The sequence below is a fragment of the Embiotoca jacksoni genome, unplaced genomic scaffold (genome assembly GCF_022577435.1).
Source record: "Embiotoca jacksoni isolate LCO1_2020_lvr unplaced genomic scaffold, fEmbJac1.0.p SCAF_103, whole genome shotgun sequence".
In the NCBI taxonomy this organism is placed as follows: domain Eukaryota; kingdom Metazoa; phylum Chordata; class Actinopteri; family Embiotocidae; genus Embiotoca; species Embiotoca jacksoni.
Window position 1 is genome coordinate 639,998 of NW_027185234.1, and position 15,720 is coordinate 655,717.

The 15,720-nt window shown below is 48.0% G+C and overlaps 2 protein-coding genes across 2 annotated transcripts; one reads left to right on the plus strand and one right to left on the minus strand.

The window, feature by feature from the left end:
* The first annotated feature begins 405 nt into the window (after positions 1–405).
* LOC138213889 (zinc finger protein 79-like) lies at positions 406–8,124 on the plus strand. The gene is made up of 4 exons (XM_069175209.1): positions 406–848; positions 1,530–1,575; positions 1,675–1,736; positions 6,859–8,124. The coding sequence occupies exons 3-4, from the start codon at positions 1,719–1,721 to the stop codon at positions 7,843–7,845; spliced, it is 1,005 nt and encodes a 334-aa protein (XP_069031310.1). The 5' UTR covers positions 406–848; positions 1,530–1,575; positions 1,675–1,718; the 3' UTR covers positions 7,846–8,124.
* Positions 8,125–13,090: 4,966 nt separating this feature from the next.
* Positions 13,091–15,302, minus strand: LOC138213909 (H-2 class II histocompatibility antigen, A-U alpha chain). The gene is made up of 4 exons (XM_069175228.1): positions 15,185–15,302; positions 14,586–14,831; positions 13,707–13,991; positions 13,091–13,458 (listed from the first exon to the last, which is right to left on the minus strand). Exons 1-4 carry the CDS (start codon positions 15,249–15,251, stop codon positions 13,337–13,339), a joined length of 720 nt encoding a protein of 239 aa, XP_069031329.1. The 5' UTR covers positions 15,252–15,302; the 3' UTR covers positions 13,091–13,336.
* Positions 15,303–15,720: the final 418 nt, after the last annotated feature.

The window sequence follows — 15,720 nt, forward strand, 5'->3', positions numbered from 1 at the left end:
CAGACGTCTAGATCAGGTCTGGATCAAAGATCTGGATCGGGTCTGGATCAGGTCTGGATCAAAGATCTGGATCAAAGATCTGGATCAGGTCTGGATCACGTCTGGATCAGGTCTGGATCAGAGGTCTGGATCATGTCTGGATCAAAGATCTGGATCAGGTCTGGATCAGAGGTCTGGATCAGGTCTGGATCAGGTTTTGGATCAGAGGTCTGGATCAAAGATCTGGATCAGGTCTGGATCAGGTCTGGATCAGAGGTCTGGATCAGGTCTGGACTGACTATGAGCACTATGAGCTCGAACTCTGATCCTGGTCTCTGATTGGTTCCCTGACATTAACATGGCCGCCTCTCAGTGACGTGTTTAATGTAGTTCCGGTCGTGGCCTGATGAGGGCAGCACCGCGCCTTTTCTGCGTCGCACGTTCAGGCAGAAGAAGACGGTCCCACAATGCACCGCGCGGCCGCCTGGGTCCGACTGGGCCGCGTGTTCGTGGCAGTGTGATGTTCGGATCTGACGGAGGACATCAGCGGGTATCTGTCCACCGTGTGTCCGGGGACACTGCCAGCCGGCCGGCCGGCCGCAGGTGAAGCTGCCGGCGGGTCGAGCCGCTCCGGAGCGCCGCTGCTAGCCGGGTTAGCTTAGCCGAGTTTGTGGAGGCCGCTGGATGTTTTTAATGTTTCCTCATCTGGACGCTCTGCAGCGTCATACGTACCGGAAGTCTGTCTGCACATGTCCTCTGGGACACCTGTCTGTCTGTAATGTCCCCGGATGTCTGAGGACAGTTGACGTGACCGTCCTCAGCTGGTTCCGTCAGTTTATCTGGACCGACAGGATGTAAACCCTCTTCAGGTAAGTTCGTTCACAAAACTGATGATTCAGAACATTGAAGAACTTTATGTTTTTATTGGAAAACAAAACGAGATCTTTGATCTGTTATTTAGTGACGTCACACAAACACTGAACCTCAGGACGGAATATAAAAGTGTTCGTAGCTTCAGGTCTGTAAAATGGTTCTGATCCAGAAGTGTCTTCAGCTGCAATACCAGCGAGTGCCACTAGAGGTCGGCTCCAAAAAGCCTCCGGCTCCATAGACTCCCATTCAACTTCTCTCATCAAATCCAAAGTGAATAAAATGTGTCCATCAGTTATCTCGGTGTTGTTAGCTAAAGTCACTCCTTCTTCTTAGTTTTCTGGAGGTCCATCTGAAAATAATCCCTCATTCATTAGAAAAGAAGATTCAAGAAGACCTGTTTTTGGGGGCGTGTCTGTTTGATTGACAGGCCTGTGGTGCAGTCAGGTTACAGCTATCGGTGGGCGGGACGTAGTATCGTCAGGTTTCTGATCAGATCGGTCAGATCCACCGCTGGCTCCTCCCCCAGCTTGTCCAAATATGGTCACGAGAGACAAAGTGATGTCACTGATACCTGCCGTGATGTCACTGATACCTGTTGTGATGTCACTGATACCTGCCGTGATGTCACTGATACCTGCTGTGATGTCACTGATACCTGTCGTCTTCTGAATCCACAGAACTCCTCATCGTCAGCACCAGGGTCGTGGACCGCTGAGTCAGCAGGTGTGTTTCTGTGTTTGAAGTCCTACATCTCAGTCTGACCTCTGACCTCTGACCTCTCCCTCCCCGATGTCACCAGTTTGTCTCTACTTGATGTTTCAGAGCCGAAGCGGGTCGACTGAAGAAGAAAGGAGTTCAGGCGGAGGATGGATGGTTCAGAGGAGGTGAGGTCCAGTCTCAGAACCACTGAGTGGACAGATGGTTCTGAGTGACGGGTCCATGAAGTGGTTCTAACCGGACCTGTCGACTTCAACTAACTTCAACTAGAACGTTTACCTTCGATTAACAAGAGAAATAAGTTGAGCGGTTCTGGTTCTACGGAGGTGGTTCTACCTCGATAACGTCTCTTTAATTTGAAGTGTTCTGACTTTTTAACACCTGGTGACCAAATTAGATATATTTATTTAATATTTAATATTTTAATCAATCACATATTTTAATCAATAATAACATTTTAATCAATAATTATATTTTAATCAATAATTATATGTTGGCTCCACTCAGCCATATTCACTACAAGTGTGTAGAAACATTAGGTTGGACCATGTCCTGGATGTAGAGGAGGAGGAGGAGAAGGAAGAGGAGGAGAGGAGTAGTGTGAGTGAATCTAGGAGGTTAAAGTGGAGCTGCTGCATTCTGGATGAGCTGCAGAGGTCAGATGGTACGAACAGGTAGACCTGCCAGGAGGGAGGTACAGTAGTCTAGATGTGAGATGACCAGAACCTGGACCAGAACCTGGACCAGAGCCTGGACCAGAACCTGGACCAGAGCCTGGACCAGAACCTGGACCAGAGCCTGGACCAGAACCTGGACCAGAACCTGCACCTCCTTCTGAGTGAGAAGAGGACGTATTCTCCTGATGTTGTGCAGCATGTATCTACAGGAACGTGTTGTTGCAGTGATGTTGGCAGTAAGAGAGTTGACTGTGGAGTGTCTCCGAGGTTCTTATCAGTCAGGGTCGGGATAACAGAGTTGTTGAAGGTAGTAGTCAGGTCGAGGGTGGGAGAGTCTTTCCCTGGAAGGAAGAGCAGTTCGGTCTTGTGGAGGTTGATTTCCAGGTGGTGTGAGGACATCCACTGAGAGATGTCAGTCAGACAGACAGAGATTCATGCTGCTACCTGTGTTTCAGATCTGGAAAAGAGAGGATCAGTTGGGTGTCATCAGCATAGCTGTGGTAGGAAAAGACATGCGAGTGAAGGACAGAGCCGAGAGAGTTGGTGTAGAGAGAAGAGGAGGGGACCCGGGACGGCGCCTTGAGGGACACCAGTAGTGAGAGGACAAGGTTCAGACACAGATCCTCTCCAAGTTACCCGGTAGGTGAGGTCGTTGAGGTAGGATGAGAACAGGGAGAGAGCAGAGCCTGAGACACCGAGGTCCTGAAGGAGGAAAGAAGGATCTGGTGGTTCACTGTGTCCAATGCAGCAGAAGGTCTAGAAGGATCAGGACAGAGGACAGAGAGGCTGCTCTAGCAGTGTGAAGCTGCTCAGAGACAGAAGGAGGACCGTCTCTGTTGAGTGGTCTGTTGAAACCAGACTGGTGGTCAAGAAGGTTATTATGGTGGAGATAGGAGGAGAGTTGGTTAAAGATAGCTCGCTCCAGAGTTTTAGAAAGAAAGTTAAGAAGAGAGACGGTCTGTAGTTGTTTACTTCAGACGGGTTGAGGAGGAGTTTCTTCAGGAGAGGGTTCACTCTCTCCTTCAGAGAGTTCAGGAAACAGACCGTTGACAGAGAAGTGGTGATGAGATGGAGAGAAAAGGAAGAAGGTCTGGAGCAATAGACTGGAGAATGAGATGGGATGGGGAGGGGGGGGGTGGAGGTTACCAAGGTAACAACTTGATTGGGAGACAGGGGGCTGAAAGAGGAAAGTGAAGGGGATGAAGATGAAGATGATGGACATGTAGTTACAGAAGCTGGATTATAAAATGAGCGTATGTCATCTATCTTTTTAGTAAAGTAGTTGACAAAGTGGCTTGGTGGGAGGAGGAGGGGAGGGGGGGTCAAGGAGGTTGGAGAAGATGGAGAAGATGAAGAAGATGAATAGCTTTTTGGGATTAGAAAAAGAGGATTGAATTCTGGAGGAGGACAGAGAGGAGGGAGGGAGAGAGGAATAAGGAGAGAGGAGGGACAGAGAGGAGGGGGAGGAGGAGGAGAGGAGGAGGGAGAGGAGGGAGAGGAGGAGGAGGGAGAGGAGGAGGAGAGAGAGGAGGGAGAGAGGAGGAGGCCAGAGAAGAGGAGGGAGAGAGGAGGGAGAGAGGAGGAGTGAATGTTGTGACTGACAGGTCCAGAGTCTGTTGATGTGGTCAGGTTGTCAGTTAGAGAGAGTCAGAGATAAAGAAGTGGTTGGAGACATGAAGTGGAGTTACAGTGAGGTTAGATGTGGAGCAGTTTCTGGTGAAATATAGTCCAGGTGGTTCCAACCTTTGTGAGGAGGAGGAGAAGGACTGAGGGAGACAGCAAAGGAAGACAGGAAGAGCACAAGGTCAGATGACTTCTCAGTCTGGATGTTAAAGTCACCCAGAAGGACAAGTGGAGGACCATGTTCTGGGACGTTTGACAGGAGGACGTCTAATTCGTCCAAGAAATCTCCCAAAGGACCTGGAGGACGGTAGAGGACAACAATGTTTAATTGTACCGGATGAGTAACTGTCACAGCATGAAACTCAAGAGACAGTGAGGTAGGAAGTGGAAGTGGGTACAGAGAAAACCTCCATTTATATATAATATATATATATAATATATATATATATACACACAGTGGGGCAAAAAAGTATTTAGTCAGCCACCAATTGTGCAAGTTCTCCCACTTAAAAAGATGAGAGACGCCTGTAATTTTCATCATAGGTACACTTCAACTATGAGAGACAAAATGAGAAAAAAAATTCCTGAAAATCACATTGTCTGATTTTTAAAGAATATATTTGCAAATTATGGTGGACAATAAGTATTTGGTCAATAACAAAAGTTCATCTCAATACTTTGTTATATACCCTTTGTTGGCAATGACAGAGGTCAAACGTTTTCTGTAAGTCTTCACAAGCTTTTCACACACTGTTGCTGGTATTTTGGCCCATTCCTCCATGCAGATCTCCTCTAGAGCAGTGATGTTTTGGGGCTGTCGCTGGGCAACACGGACTTTCAACTCCCTCCACAGATTTTCTATGGGGTTGAGATCTGGAGACTGGCTAAGCCACTCCAGGACCTTGAAATGCTTCTTACGAAGCCACTCCTTCGTTGCCCGGGCGGTGTGTTTGGGATCATTGTCATGCTGAAAGACCCAGCCACGTTTCATCTTCAATGCCCTCGCTGATGGAAGGAGGTTTTCACTCAAAATCTCACGATACATGGCCCCATTCATTCTTTCCTTTACACGGATCAGTCGTCCTGGTCCCCTTGCAGAAAAACAGCCCCAAAGCATGATGTTTCCACCCCCATGCTTCACAGTAGGTATGGTGTTCTTTGGATGCAACTCGGCATTCTTTCTCCTCCAAACACGACGAGTTGAGTTTTTACCAAAAAGTTCTATTTTGGTTTCATCTGACCATATGACATTCTCCCAATCCTCTTCTGGATCATCCAAATGCTCTCGAGCAAACTTCAGACGGGCCTGGACATGTACTGGCTGAAGCAGGGGGACACGTCTGGCACTGCAGGATTTGAGTCCCTGGCGGCGTAGTGTGTTACTGATGGTAGCCTTTGTTACTTTGGTCCCAGCTCTCTGCAGGTCATTCACCAGATCCCCCCGTGTGGTTCTGGGATTTTTGTTCACCGTTCTTGTGATCATTTTGGCCCCACGGGGTGAGATCTTGCGTGGAGCCCCAGATCGAGGGAGATTATCAGTGGTCTTGTACGTCTTCCATTTTCTAATAATTGCTCCCACAGTTGATTTCTTCACACCAAGCTGCTTACCTATTGCAGATTCAGTCTTCCCAGCCTGGTGCAGGTCTACAATTTTGTTTCTGGTGTCCTTTGACAGCTCTTTGGTCTTGGCCATAGTGGAGTTTGGAGTGTGACTGTTTGAGGTTGTGGACAGGTGTCTTTTATACTGATAACAAGTTCAAACAGGTGCCATTAATACAGGTAACGAGTGGAGGACAGAAGAGCCTCTTAAAGAAGAAGTTACAGGTCTGAGAGAGCCAGAAATCTTGCTTGTTTGTAGGTGACCAAATACTTATTTTACCGAGGAATTTACCAATTAATTCATTAAAAATCCTACAATGTGATTTCCTGGATTCTTTCCCCCCATTCTGTCTCTCATAGTTGAAGTGTACCTATGATGAAAATTACAGGCGTCTCTCATCTTTTTAAGTGGGAGAACTTGCACAATTGGTGGCTGACTAAATACTTTTTTGCCCCACTGTAGATGTATATATATATATATATACTTTTTCACACCACTATATATACATATATATATATATATATATATATATATATATATATATATATATATATATATGTATATATGTATATATAGTGGTGTGAAAAAGTGTTTGCCTCCTTCCTGATTTCTTATTTTTTTGCATGTTTGTCACTTAAATGTTTCAGATCATCAAACAAATTTAAATATTAGTCAAAGATAACACAAGTAAACACAAAATGCAGTTTTTAAATGAAGGTTTTTATTATTAAGGGAGAAAAACAATCCAAACCCACATGGCCCTGTGTGAAAAAGTGTTTGCCCCCTCCTGTTAAAACAGAACTGAACTGGTTCATCACCTGAGTTCAGTTTCTGGAGTCACATCCAGACCTGATTACTGACACACCTGTTCTCAATCAGCATGAAGTCCATCTTCTGATCTTCTGATCTTCTGGTCTTCTGATCTCCTTCACTTTGTCAGCCAGGTCCTCTTGAAGTGGTCTCTTGATTGTATAATACATTATATATATATTTATATTATATATAAAACAGCTGCTGTATTTTTGAACTAGTCACTCGTCAGGAAACTCGTTTCACTTCCTGTTGTTTTGATATTTCTCCGTTTAGTTTTTGATGCCATCTCTCTTCACTCCACGATTCAGATCACAAACACGTCCTTATATGGAGAAATGGGGGCGTGGCGGTATGCTAATTGGAGTGTGGCTCCGCCCCTGTCAGTTCTGAATGATTGTGGTTGATCTGGTGAGAACGTGAACATTTCTAAACACGTCAGTGAAAGAGGAACAGAGGAACGTAAGGTGGACCGTAAGAGTTCATCCTGGACTGTTGGAGGTCCGACTGTCAGCTGTGAAGCCGCTACGTCCGATCTGACCTCTGACCTCCGTTTGTCTCCGTTTGTCTCCGTCCCAGGCCGACGCGTCGGACCGACGCCGTCCTCACCGCTGCGAGCGGTGCGGGACGTCCTTCGGCCGGATCTGCAGCCTCCGAGCTCACGAAGCGAGTCACCGGCGGGACGAGCCGCATCGCTGCGAGCGGCGCGGGACGTCCTTCGGCCGGCTCGGCGCCCACCCCGAGGAGACGCCCTACCGCTGCCGCCGGTGCGGGGCCGACTTCGGAGACCGCGCCTCCTACAGGAAGCACCTGCGCGACCACGCCGGGCCGTACCGCTGCGAGCGCTGTCCCAAGACCTTCGGCTTCTTGAGCTCCTACGAGCGCCACCGGCTGAGCCACGGCGGGGAGAAGCCGTACCGCTGCGACTTCTGCGGGAAAGGTTTCACCCAGTCGGGTCATTTCGGTCTGCACCTGCGCAACCACACCGGAGAGAAGCCGTACCGCTGCGAGAGCTGCCACAAGAGCTTCGGTGACGCGGGCAGCTACAGGATCCACCTGCGCGTCCACACCGGGGAGAAACCCTACTGCTGCCGGCAGTGCGGGAGGAGCTTCTCTCAGCTGGGCAACTACAAATCCCACCTGCGCATCCACACGGGAGAAAAGCCGTTCCGCTGCCAGCTGTGCGAGAAGAGCTTCTCCGTCTCCAAGACGTACAAACAACACGTGGGCACGCACGGCGGAGAGAAGCCGTACAGGTGCGGCGAGTGCGGCGCCGGCTTCGGCCGCCTCGGCAACTACGCGCGTCACCGGCGCGTCCACGGCGGAGAGCGGCCGTTCGGCTGCGACGCCTGCGGCCAACGTTTCAACAGCTCGTACAGCTACAGCCGTCACCTCCGGGTCCACACCGGAGAGAAGCCCTACTGGTGCTCACGCTGCAAGAGGCTGTTCACACGCTCGCACTCCCTGAAGAAGCACCGCTGTGTCCCGGTGGACGAAGACAGTCTGACGGCCGGCGGCCCGGGGGACGACACCGGCCACGAACCGGCGGAACCATCAAAAACATAAGAACCAGCAGAACCGGCAGAACCATAAGAACCATCAGAACCATCAAAACCATCAGAACTGGCAGAACTGGTGGAAGCATCAAAACCATAAGAACCGACAGAACCATAAGAACCGTCAGAACAATCGGAACCGGCAGAAACATCAGAACCATGAGAACCGGCAGAACCAGACTGAAGTGTTTGTGTGATGTATAGTATAATTATAATTATAAAGTGATTATATAAAACTGTTCATGTCGTAAATAAAAACAAAAAAATAAATTCTTTCCTCAACTTGCAATTTTGGTCAATTCTGTTTTATTCATGAAGCATCAAATGTCAGCAGCTCTTAATACAGTAAAGTCCTCACAACAGTATGAAGACAAACAGAACACATTCACTGTAAAACTTCTCATTAAAAAAGCGTTTGAACATTTTAGAGCTCAACAATAAAAAAAAAGCTGAAATCCTGGAGAGACGGAGACGTTTGAGATAAACAGGTGAATAAACAGCTAGTTAATAAACGACCTCCTAATAATAGACCTCCTGGTCACCTCCTTTTCTCCTCCTGTTCTCCTGTTCTCCTTCTGTTCTACTCCTTTTCTCCTCCTGTTCTCCTTCTGTTCTACTCCTGTTATCCTCCTGTTCTCCTTCTGTTCTCCTTTTCTCCTCCTGGTCACCTCCTTTTCTCCTCCTGGCCTCCTGTTCTCCTCCTTTTCTCCTCCTTTTCTCCTCCTGGTCACCTCCTTTTCTCCTCCTGGCCTCCTGTTCTCCTCCTGTTCTCCTTCTGTTCTCCTTTTCTCCTCCTGGTCACCTCCTTTTCTCTTTCTGTTCACCTCCTTTTCTCCTTCTGTTCTACTCCTTTTCTCCTCCTGTTCTCCTCCTGTTCTCCTTCTGTTCTCCTCCTTTTCTCCTCCTGGTCACCTCCTTTTCTCCTCCTGGCCTCCTGTTCTCCTGTTCTCCTTCTGTTCTCCTCCTTTTCTCCTCCTGGTCACCTCCTTTCCTCCTTCTGTTCTCCTTTTATCCACCTGGTCACCTCCTTTTCTCCTCCTGTCCTCCTGTTCTCCTTCTGTTCTCCTTTTCTCCTCCTGTTCTCCTCCTTTTCTCCTCCTGGCCTCCTGTTCTTCTCCTTTTCTCCTTCTGTTCTACTCCTTTTCTCCTCCTGTTCTCCTCCTGTTCTCCTTCTGTTCTCCTCCTGTTCTCCTCCTGTTCTCCTCCTTTTCTCCTCCTGGTCACCTCCTTTTCTCCTCCTGGCCTCCTGTTCTCCTGTTCTCCTTCTGTTCTCCTTTTCTCCTCCTGGTCACCTCCTTTTCTCCTCCTGGCCTCCTGTTCTCCTCCTTTTCTCCTTCTGTTCTACTCCTTTTCTCCTCCTGTTCTCCTCCTGTTCTCCTTCTGTTCTCCTCCTTTTCTCCTCCTGTTCTTCTCCTTTTCTCCTCCTGGTCACCTCCTTTTCTCCTCCTGTCCTCCTGTTCTCCTCCTGTTCTCCTTTTGTTCTCCTTTTCTCCTCCTGTTCTCCTCCTGTTCTCCTTCTGTTCTCCTTTTCTCCTCCTGTCCTCCTGTTCTCCTCCTGTTCTCCTTTTGTTCTCCTGTTCTCCTTCTGTTCTCCTCCTTTTCTCCTCCTGGTCACCTCCTTTCCTCCTTCTGTTCTCCTTTTATCCTCCTGGTCACCTCCTTTTCTCCTCCTGGTCACCTCCTTTCCTCCTTCTGTTCTCCTTTTATCCTCCTGGTCACCTCCTTTCCTCCTTCTGTTCTCCTTCTTTTCTCCTCCTGTTCTCCTGTTCTCCTCCTGTTCTACTCCTTTTCTCCTCCTGTTCTCCTCCTGTTCTCCTTCTGTTCTACTCCTTTTCTCCTCCTGGTCACCTCCTTTTCTCCTCCTGGTCACCTCCTTTCCTCCTTCTGTTCTCCTTTTATCCTCCTGGTCACCTCCTTTCCTCCTTCTGTTCTCCTTCTTTTCTCCTCCTGTTCTCCTCCTGTTCTCCTCCTTTTCTCCTCCTGTTCTTCTCCTTTTCTCCTCCTGGTCACCTCCTGTTCTCCTCCTTTTCTCCTTCTGTTCTACTCCTTTTCTCCTCCTGTTCTCCTCCTTTTCTCCTCCTGTTCTCCTCCTGTTCTCCTCCTTTTCTCCTCCTGGTCACCTCCTTTTCTCCTCCTGGCCTCCTGTTCTCCTCCTTTTCTCCTTCTGTTCTCCTTTTATCCTCCTGGTCACCTCCTTTCCTCCTTCTGTTCTCCTTCTTTTCTCCTCCTGTTCTCCTGTTCTCATCCTGTTCTCCTGTTCTCCTCCTTTTCTCCTCCTGGTCACCTCTTTTTATCCTCCTGTTCTCCTTCTGTTCTCCTTTTCTCCTCCTGGTCACCTCCTTTCTTGCTTCTGTTCTCCTTTTCTCCTCCTGGTCACCTCCTTTTCTCCTCCTGGCCTCCTGTTCTCCTCCTGTTCTCCTCCTGTTTTCCTCTTGTTCACCTCTTTTTCTCCTCCTGTTCTCCTCCTGTTCTCCTTTTGTTCTCCTTTTCTCCTCCTGGTCACCTCCTTTCCTCCTTCTGTTCTACTCCTTTTCTCCTCCTGTTCTCCTCCTGTTCTCCTTCTGTTCTCCTCCTTTTCTCCTCCTGGCCTCTTGTTCTCCTGTTCTCCTTCTGTTCTCCTCCTTTTCTCCTCCTGGCCTCCTGTTCTCCTCCTTTTCTACTTCTGTTCTACTCCTTTTCTCCTCCTGTTCTCCTCCTGTTCTCCTTCTGTTCTCCTCCTTTTCTCCTCCTGGCCTCCTGTTCTCCTGTTCTCCTTCTGTTCTCCTTTTATCCTCCTGGTCACCTCCTTTTCTCCTCCTGTTCTCCTTCTGTTCTCCTCCTTTTCTCCTCCTGGCCTCCTGTTCTCCTGTTCTCCTTCTGTTCTCCTTTTATCCTCCTGGTCACCTCCTTTCCTCCTTCTGTTCTCCTTCTTTTCTCCTCCTGTTCTCCTTCTGTTCTACTCCTTTTCTCCTCCTGTTCTCCTGTTCTCCTGTTTTCCTCCTGTTCACCTCTTTTTCTCCTTCTGTTCTCCTTCTTTTCTCCTTCTTTTCTCCTCCTGTTCTCCTTCTGTTCTCCTTTTCTCCTCCTGTTCTCCTCCTGTTCTCCTCCTTTTCTCCTCCTGGTCACCTCCTTTTCTCCTCCTGGCCTCCTGTTCTCCTCCTTTTCTCCTTCTGTTCTCCTTTTATCCTCCTGGTCACCTCCTTTCCTCCTTCTGTTCTCCTTCTTTTCTCCTCCTGTTCTCCTGTTCTCATCCTGTTCTACTGTTCTCCTCCTTTTCTCCTCCTGGTCACCTCTTTTTCTCCTCCTGTTCTCCTTCTGTTCTCCTTTTCTCCTCCTGGTCACCTCCTTTCCTGCTTCTGTTCTCCTTTTCTCCTCCTGTTCTCCTCCTTTTCTCCTCCTGGTCACCTCCTTTTCTCCTCCTGGCCTCCTGTTCTCCTCCTTTTCTCCTTCTGTTCTACTCCTTTTCTCCTCCTGTTCTCCTCCTGTTCTCCTTCTGTTCTCCTCTTTTTCTCCTCCTGGCCTCCTGTTCTCCTGTTCTCCTTCTGTTCTCCTCCTTTTCTCCTCCTGGTCACCTCCTTTCCTCCTTCTGTTCTCCTTTTGTCCTCCTGGTCACCTCCTTTTCTCCTCCTGGTCACCTCCTTTCCTCCTTCTGTTCTCCTTTTATCCTCCTGTTCACCTCCTTTCCTCCTTCTGTTCTCCTTCTTTTCTCCTCCTGTTCTCCTGTTCTCCTCCTGTTCTACTCCTTTTCTCCTCCTGTTCTCCTCCTGTTCTCCTTCTGTTCTACTCCTTTTCTCCTCCTGTTCTCCTCCTGTTCTCCTTCTGTTCTCCTTCTTTTCTCCTCCTGTTCTCCTTCTGTTCTACTCCTTTTCTCCTCCTGTTCTCCTCCTGTTTTCCTCTTGTTCACCTCTTTTTCTCCTCCTGTTCTCCTTCTGTATAAATCCCAAACTCTTCCTGGATTATAGAATATTTGTGGTCTTTTAATCCAGATGTTTCCTGGATTATAGAATATTTGTGGTCTTTTAATCCAGATGTTTCCTGGATTATAGAATATTTGTGGTCTTTTAATCCAGATGTTTCCTGGATCACAGCTCGGAGTAACGTTGGATAAACAGGATTCAGACAGTTTTCTTGTTTTCTGGACGAGTCTTCACCAGCAGGGGGCGCCAGGTGGAGCAGGCAGTGAAGTGGAGGCCGGATCACGGATGAGCAGAGCGGCTGTGGATGTCCCGGATGAGGGACTCCGTCCAGCAGGAAACCGTGGACATGAGGAGGGTGGTGGAGGGTGAAGGTGGAGGGGGTGGAGGGTGGAGGGGGTGGAGGGTGGAGGGTGGAGGGGGTGGAGGGGGTGGAGGGTGGAGGGTGTAGTTGGAGATCTGCAGCAGTGAAACCAGCGCTGCTCCAGGAGCTTTAATTTACTGGTCGATCTTCATTCCAACTTTCACCGAAACAGAAGAACGAAGTCTTTGATCTGTTTCTTCACACCGAGCAGCTCTCCTCGGTAACAGGTGACACGTCAGCAGCTGGCTCTCTGATTGGCTGCTGAGTGAACAGGAAGTGAAAGCAGGACGACCTCTGACCTGCAGGATCAGGAACATGATTATAAAAGATGATTTCAGAGAGGCGGAGTCTCTCAGCAGTGAAGATGGGGAGAGGTTCACCACGTTTACTGAATCAATAAAAGATTCAGAGAATCTGGAGAAATCTCTGAACACAAGGGACAAGGCTGGAAACCAATATTGGATGGTGGTGATCTTCGGGCCCTCAGGCAGCACTGCATTAAAAACACACTATTCTGGAGTGGAAATCACTGCATGGGCTCAGGAACACTTGTGAAAACCATCGTCTGTGAACACAGTTCATCGCTGCGTCCACAAATGATGTTAAAACTCTCCAAAGAAGAAACCAGATAGAAACATGATCCAGAAACACCGCCGCCTTCTCTGGACCGAGATCATTGAAGATGGACTGAGGTGAAGTGGACAACTGTCCTGAGCTCTGAGGCTCCTCCCCCTCCAGGGTTTGTTTTCCAGATGTTCATCTTCATGTTTGTTCCACTTTCTAGTTTCTGATTTTATAATCAACCTCGTCTTCTTCCTCTTTCAGCCCGTTGGTGTCGGAGCACAAACTCTCAGATGGTCCAGCAGGGGGCGCAGAGGTCCTCCCAGTTACCATGACGACCACACAGTGATCAAAGCTTTAGAGGGTCTGACTCTCACCTGTCAGCTGATGTGTCCAGATGTTCATCTTTTATGGAAAACAATGAAACAACACAGATGTGAAGTTTAATTTCTTTATTGATCACAGAACTCAGATTTCATGATTAGTGAGGACAGCTGAAGAGACAGAGGGACGTCCACCATCGGGCAGGGGGACACCTGGTGGACCTGAGACAGGGAGACTTCAGGAAGTGACATCACTTCATCATCTCTGATTGACCTGAAGCTCAAAGACAACCGCAGCAGATTAAAGACTGATAGGACATTATATAGACACACACTGATGACATCATCAGCTCCAGCCAATCAGCTGCACTCGTTGCCTTTGATGAGGAAGAAGGTTCCAGCTGCAACACCGAGGAGACCGACGGTCAGACCGAGTCCACAGAACACCGAGGGTCCAACACCGGGCTGGGTCAGCTCCACATCTGGAGACAGAACAGAGACACATGAAGCTCCACATCTGGAGACAGAACAGAGACACATGAAGCTCCACATCTGGAGACAGAACAGAGACATGAAGCTCCACATCTGGAGACAGAACAGAGACACATGAAGCTCCACATCTGGAGACAGAACAGAGACATGAAGCTCCACATCTGGAGACAGAACAGAGACACATGAAGCTCCACATCTGAAGACAGCCGTCCCCCAGCCGCCCCCCCTCCCCCCTCACCATAGATCCTGGTCAGCGGTTCCTCCAGGGCCAGATGTTGCACCGTACAGCTGTAGACGTCCCCCTGCTGTGGGATGAAGTCCAGTCTGGACATCTGGGTGAAGGAACCGTCTCTGTTGGGGTAGGGAACGTTGATGGTGGTTCCTTCCGTCACGTTCTTCCCGTTCTTGGTCCAGTGGACTCGGACCGGCGCCGGATAGAAACCCGACACGTGACAGATCAGAGTGTTCTTCTGTCCCATCTGTAGGACGTCTCTGATGTAGATGGTCAGGCTGGACGGAGGATCTGAGGACACACCAAGACATGAAACTGGACATGTGTTGAAGCTGCTGTTTAGGACGTTGAGTCCGTCCTGAATCATTCAACAGGAGGTGCTGAGGTCCTCTGGACCTCTGCGGTTCTGGAGACATGGACGACCGGAGACCGGACTGCTGCTAACGTCACAGAGTTCAGGTTCTTCCTCTGAGGAGCAAACTGTTCAGCCTCAGGAGGAAGAAGATGCTCGACAGGAAGTTAGAGATGAGGAAGATGACGAGGAAGGTCACCTGGACACCTCGGACCTCATTGAGCTCTGTAAGAAGGGAGGTTCCTCCTCAGACCGTCTGACACCGAACAGGTGAGACGACCTGCAGTCTGTCACGTGATTGGCTCGTTCAGGTGACATCATATTCATATTAGAACAGGAACATGTGAGGAACACGTATGTGGGACGGTCACATGTCAGACTGAACATGAAGACCATGTTGGAGACCAGATGATAAGATGTGATGTCATCCATCATCTTCTGACTGCAGGATCAACTTCATGTTTCACATGTTTGAAATATTTCATCTAAACTCAGACGGAGATGAAGAGATAGAAAAGTTAAATGTTGTTCACCTTCTTCATGAGGGAGGTCCTTCATACCGATGCGACAGAGCTTCAGGTTGGACTTGCAGATCTGTTGATTAGCCACAGCACCTTCATAAAATCCAGGGAAGCTCGGATGATCAGCAAACGGAGGCAGAACATCGAATCCTTCCCCTTTGGCAAAGTCTGCAAACCAGATCTCCTCGTTGTCCAGTCCATACATGTCTTCTCCATCAGAGTCTGAACATCCACGGATCAGAATGCTCTCATGAACAGCTGGAAACACAAAACTCATTATTAACCTGCTGATAAGGTTAGTTAGTCTGTTAGTTAGTTAGTCTGTTAGTTAGTTAGTCTGTTAGTTAGTCTGTTAGTTAGTTAATTATTCTGTTAGTCATGTTTTTATGTTGTTTTGTTCTAATTCATTGCACTGTTGTTTAGGTTTAGTTTAGTTTATTTAATATTATTTTATTTTATTTTATAGAATGTGCATTTGTAGATTATATTCAATATTTTTGAACATGCTGCTGTGACATAACTTCCCTCTGAGGGATTAATAAAGTATCTATCTATCTAGCTAGTTAGTTATTCTCTTAGTTAGTTAGTTAGTAAACAAGTAAACATTTTACCTTCAGCAGAAACACAGAGGACACAGGAGAGGAAGATGAGCAGCTCCTTCATCTTCATCATCTTCATCAGTTCACCTGGTAAACTGTTCTTCTCTGAGTGACTCGGGACTGACTGACAGAAACGGAGAAACTTGAGCTCTTAAAAACAGAACAGCCAATCAGAGAGCAGAGATCGTGATGACGTCATCAGTGTCCAGGTAGAGAGGCTGCAGCTGGAGACAAACTGTCACTCTCAGCTGAGATCAATAATCAATAAGGTGTTTACACAGCCTCTTCAAAATAAAATCAGACATTAAATCTCATACTGAAGCTTTTCAAAATAAAAGAAACAAGTTAAACCAAACTTTTATCATTTTATTCTTGTTTGGAGTTTGTTTGAGAAAACTTGAAGCTGAACCTCAAATCAAATGTTAAACCTGTGAAATAAAATCTGTCTTTTTCCTGATTAAACCATCATTTTAGTTTATTAATATTTGTTTTTGTTCCACTGGTTTCATCTTTTATTAAAACGTGATGCGTTCCAGAGACAGACAGAT

What these genes read in the sequence shown, in the direction of transcription:
- LOC138213909 (XM_069175228.1), bottom strand. Translation starts at nt 15,251, where the DNA reads ATGAAGATGATGAAGATGAAGGAGCTGCTCATCTTCCTCTCCTGTGTC. An exon ending in CCTCTGTGTTTCTGCTGAAG is followed by an intron (nt 14,832 to 15,184) that starts GTAAAATGTTTA and finishes TTGTGTTTCCAG; the next exon opens with CTGTTCATGAGAGCATTCTG. An exon ending in GGACCTCCCTCATGAAGAAG is followed by an intron (nt 13,992 to 14,585) that starts GTGAACAACATT and finishes GTGTGTCCTCAG; the next exon opens with ATCCTCCGTCCAGCCTGACC.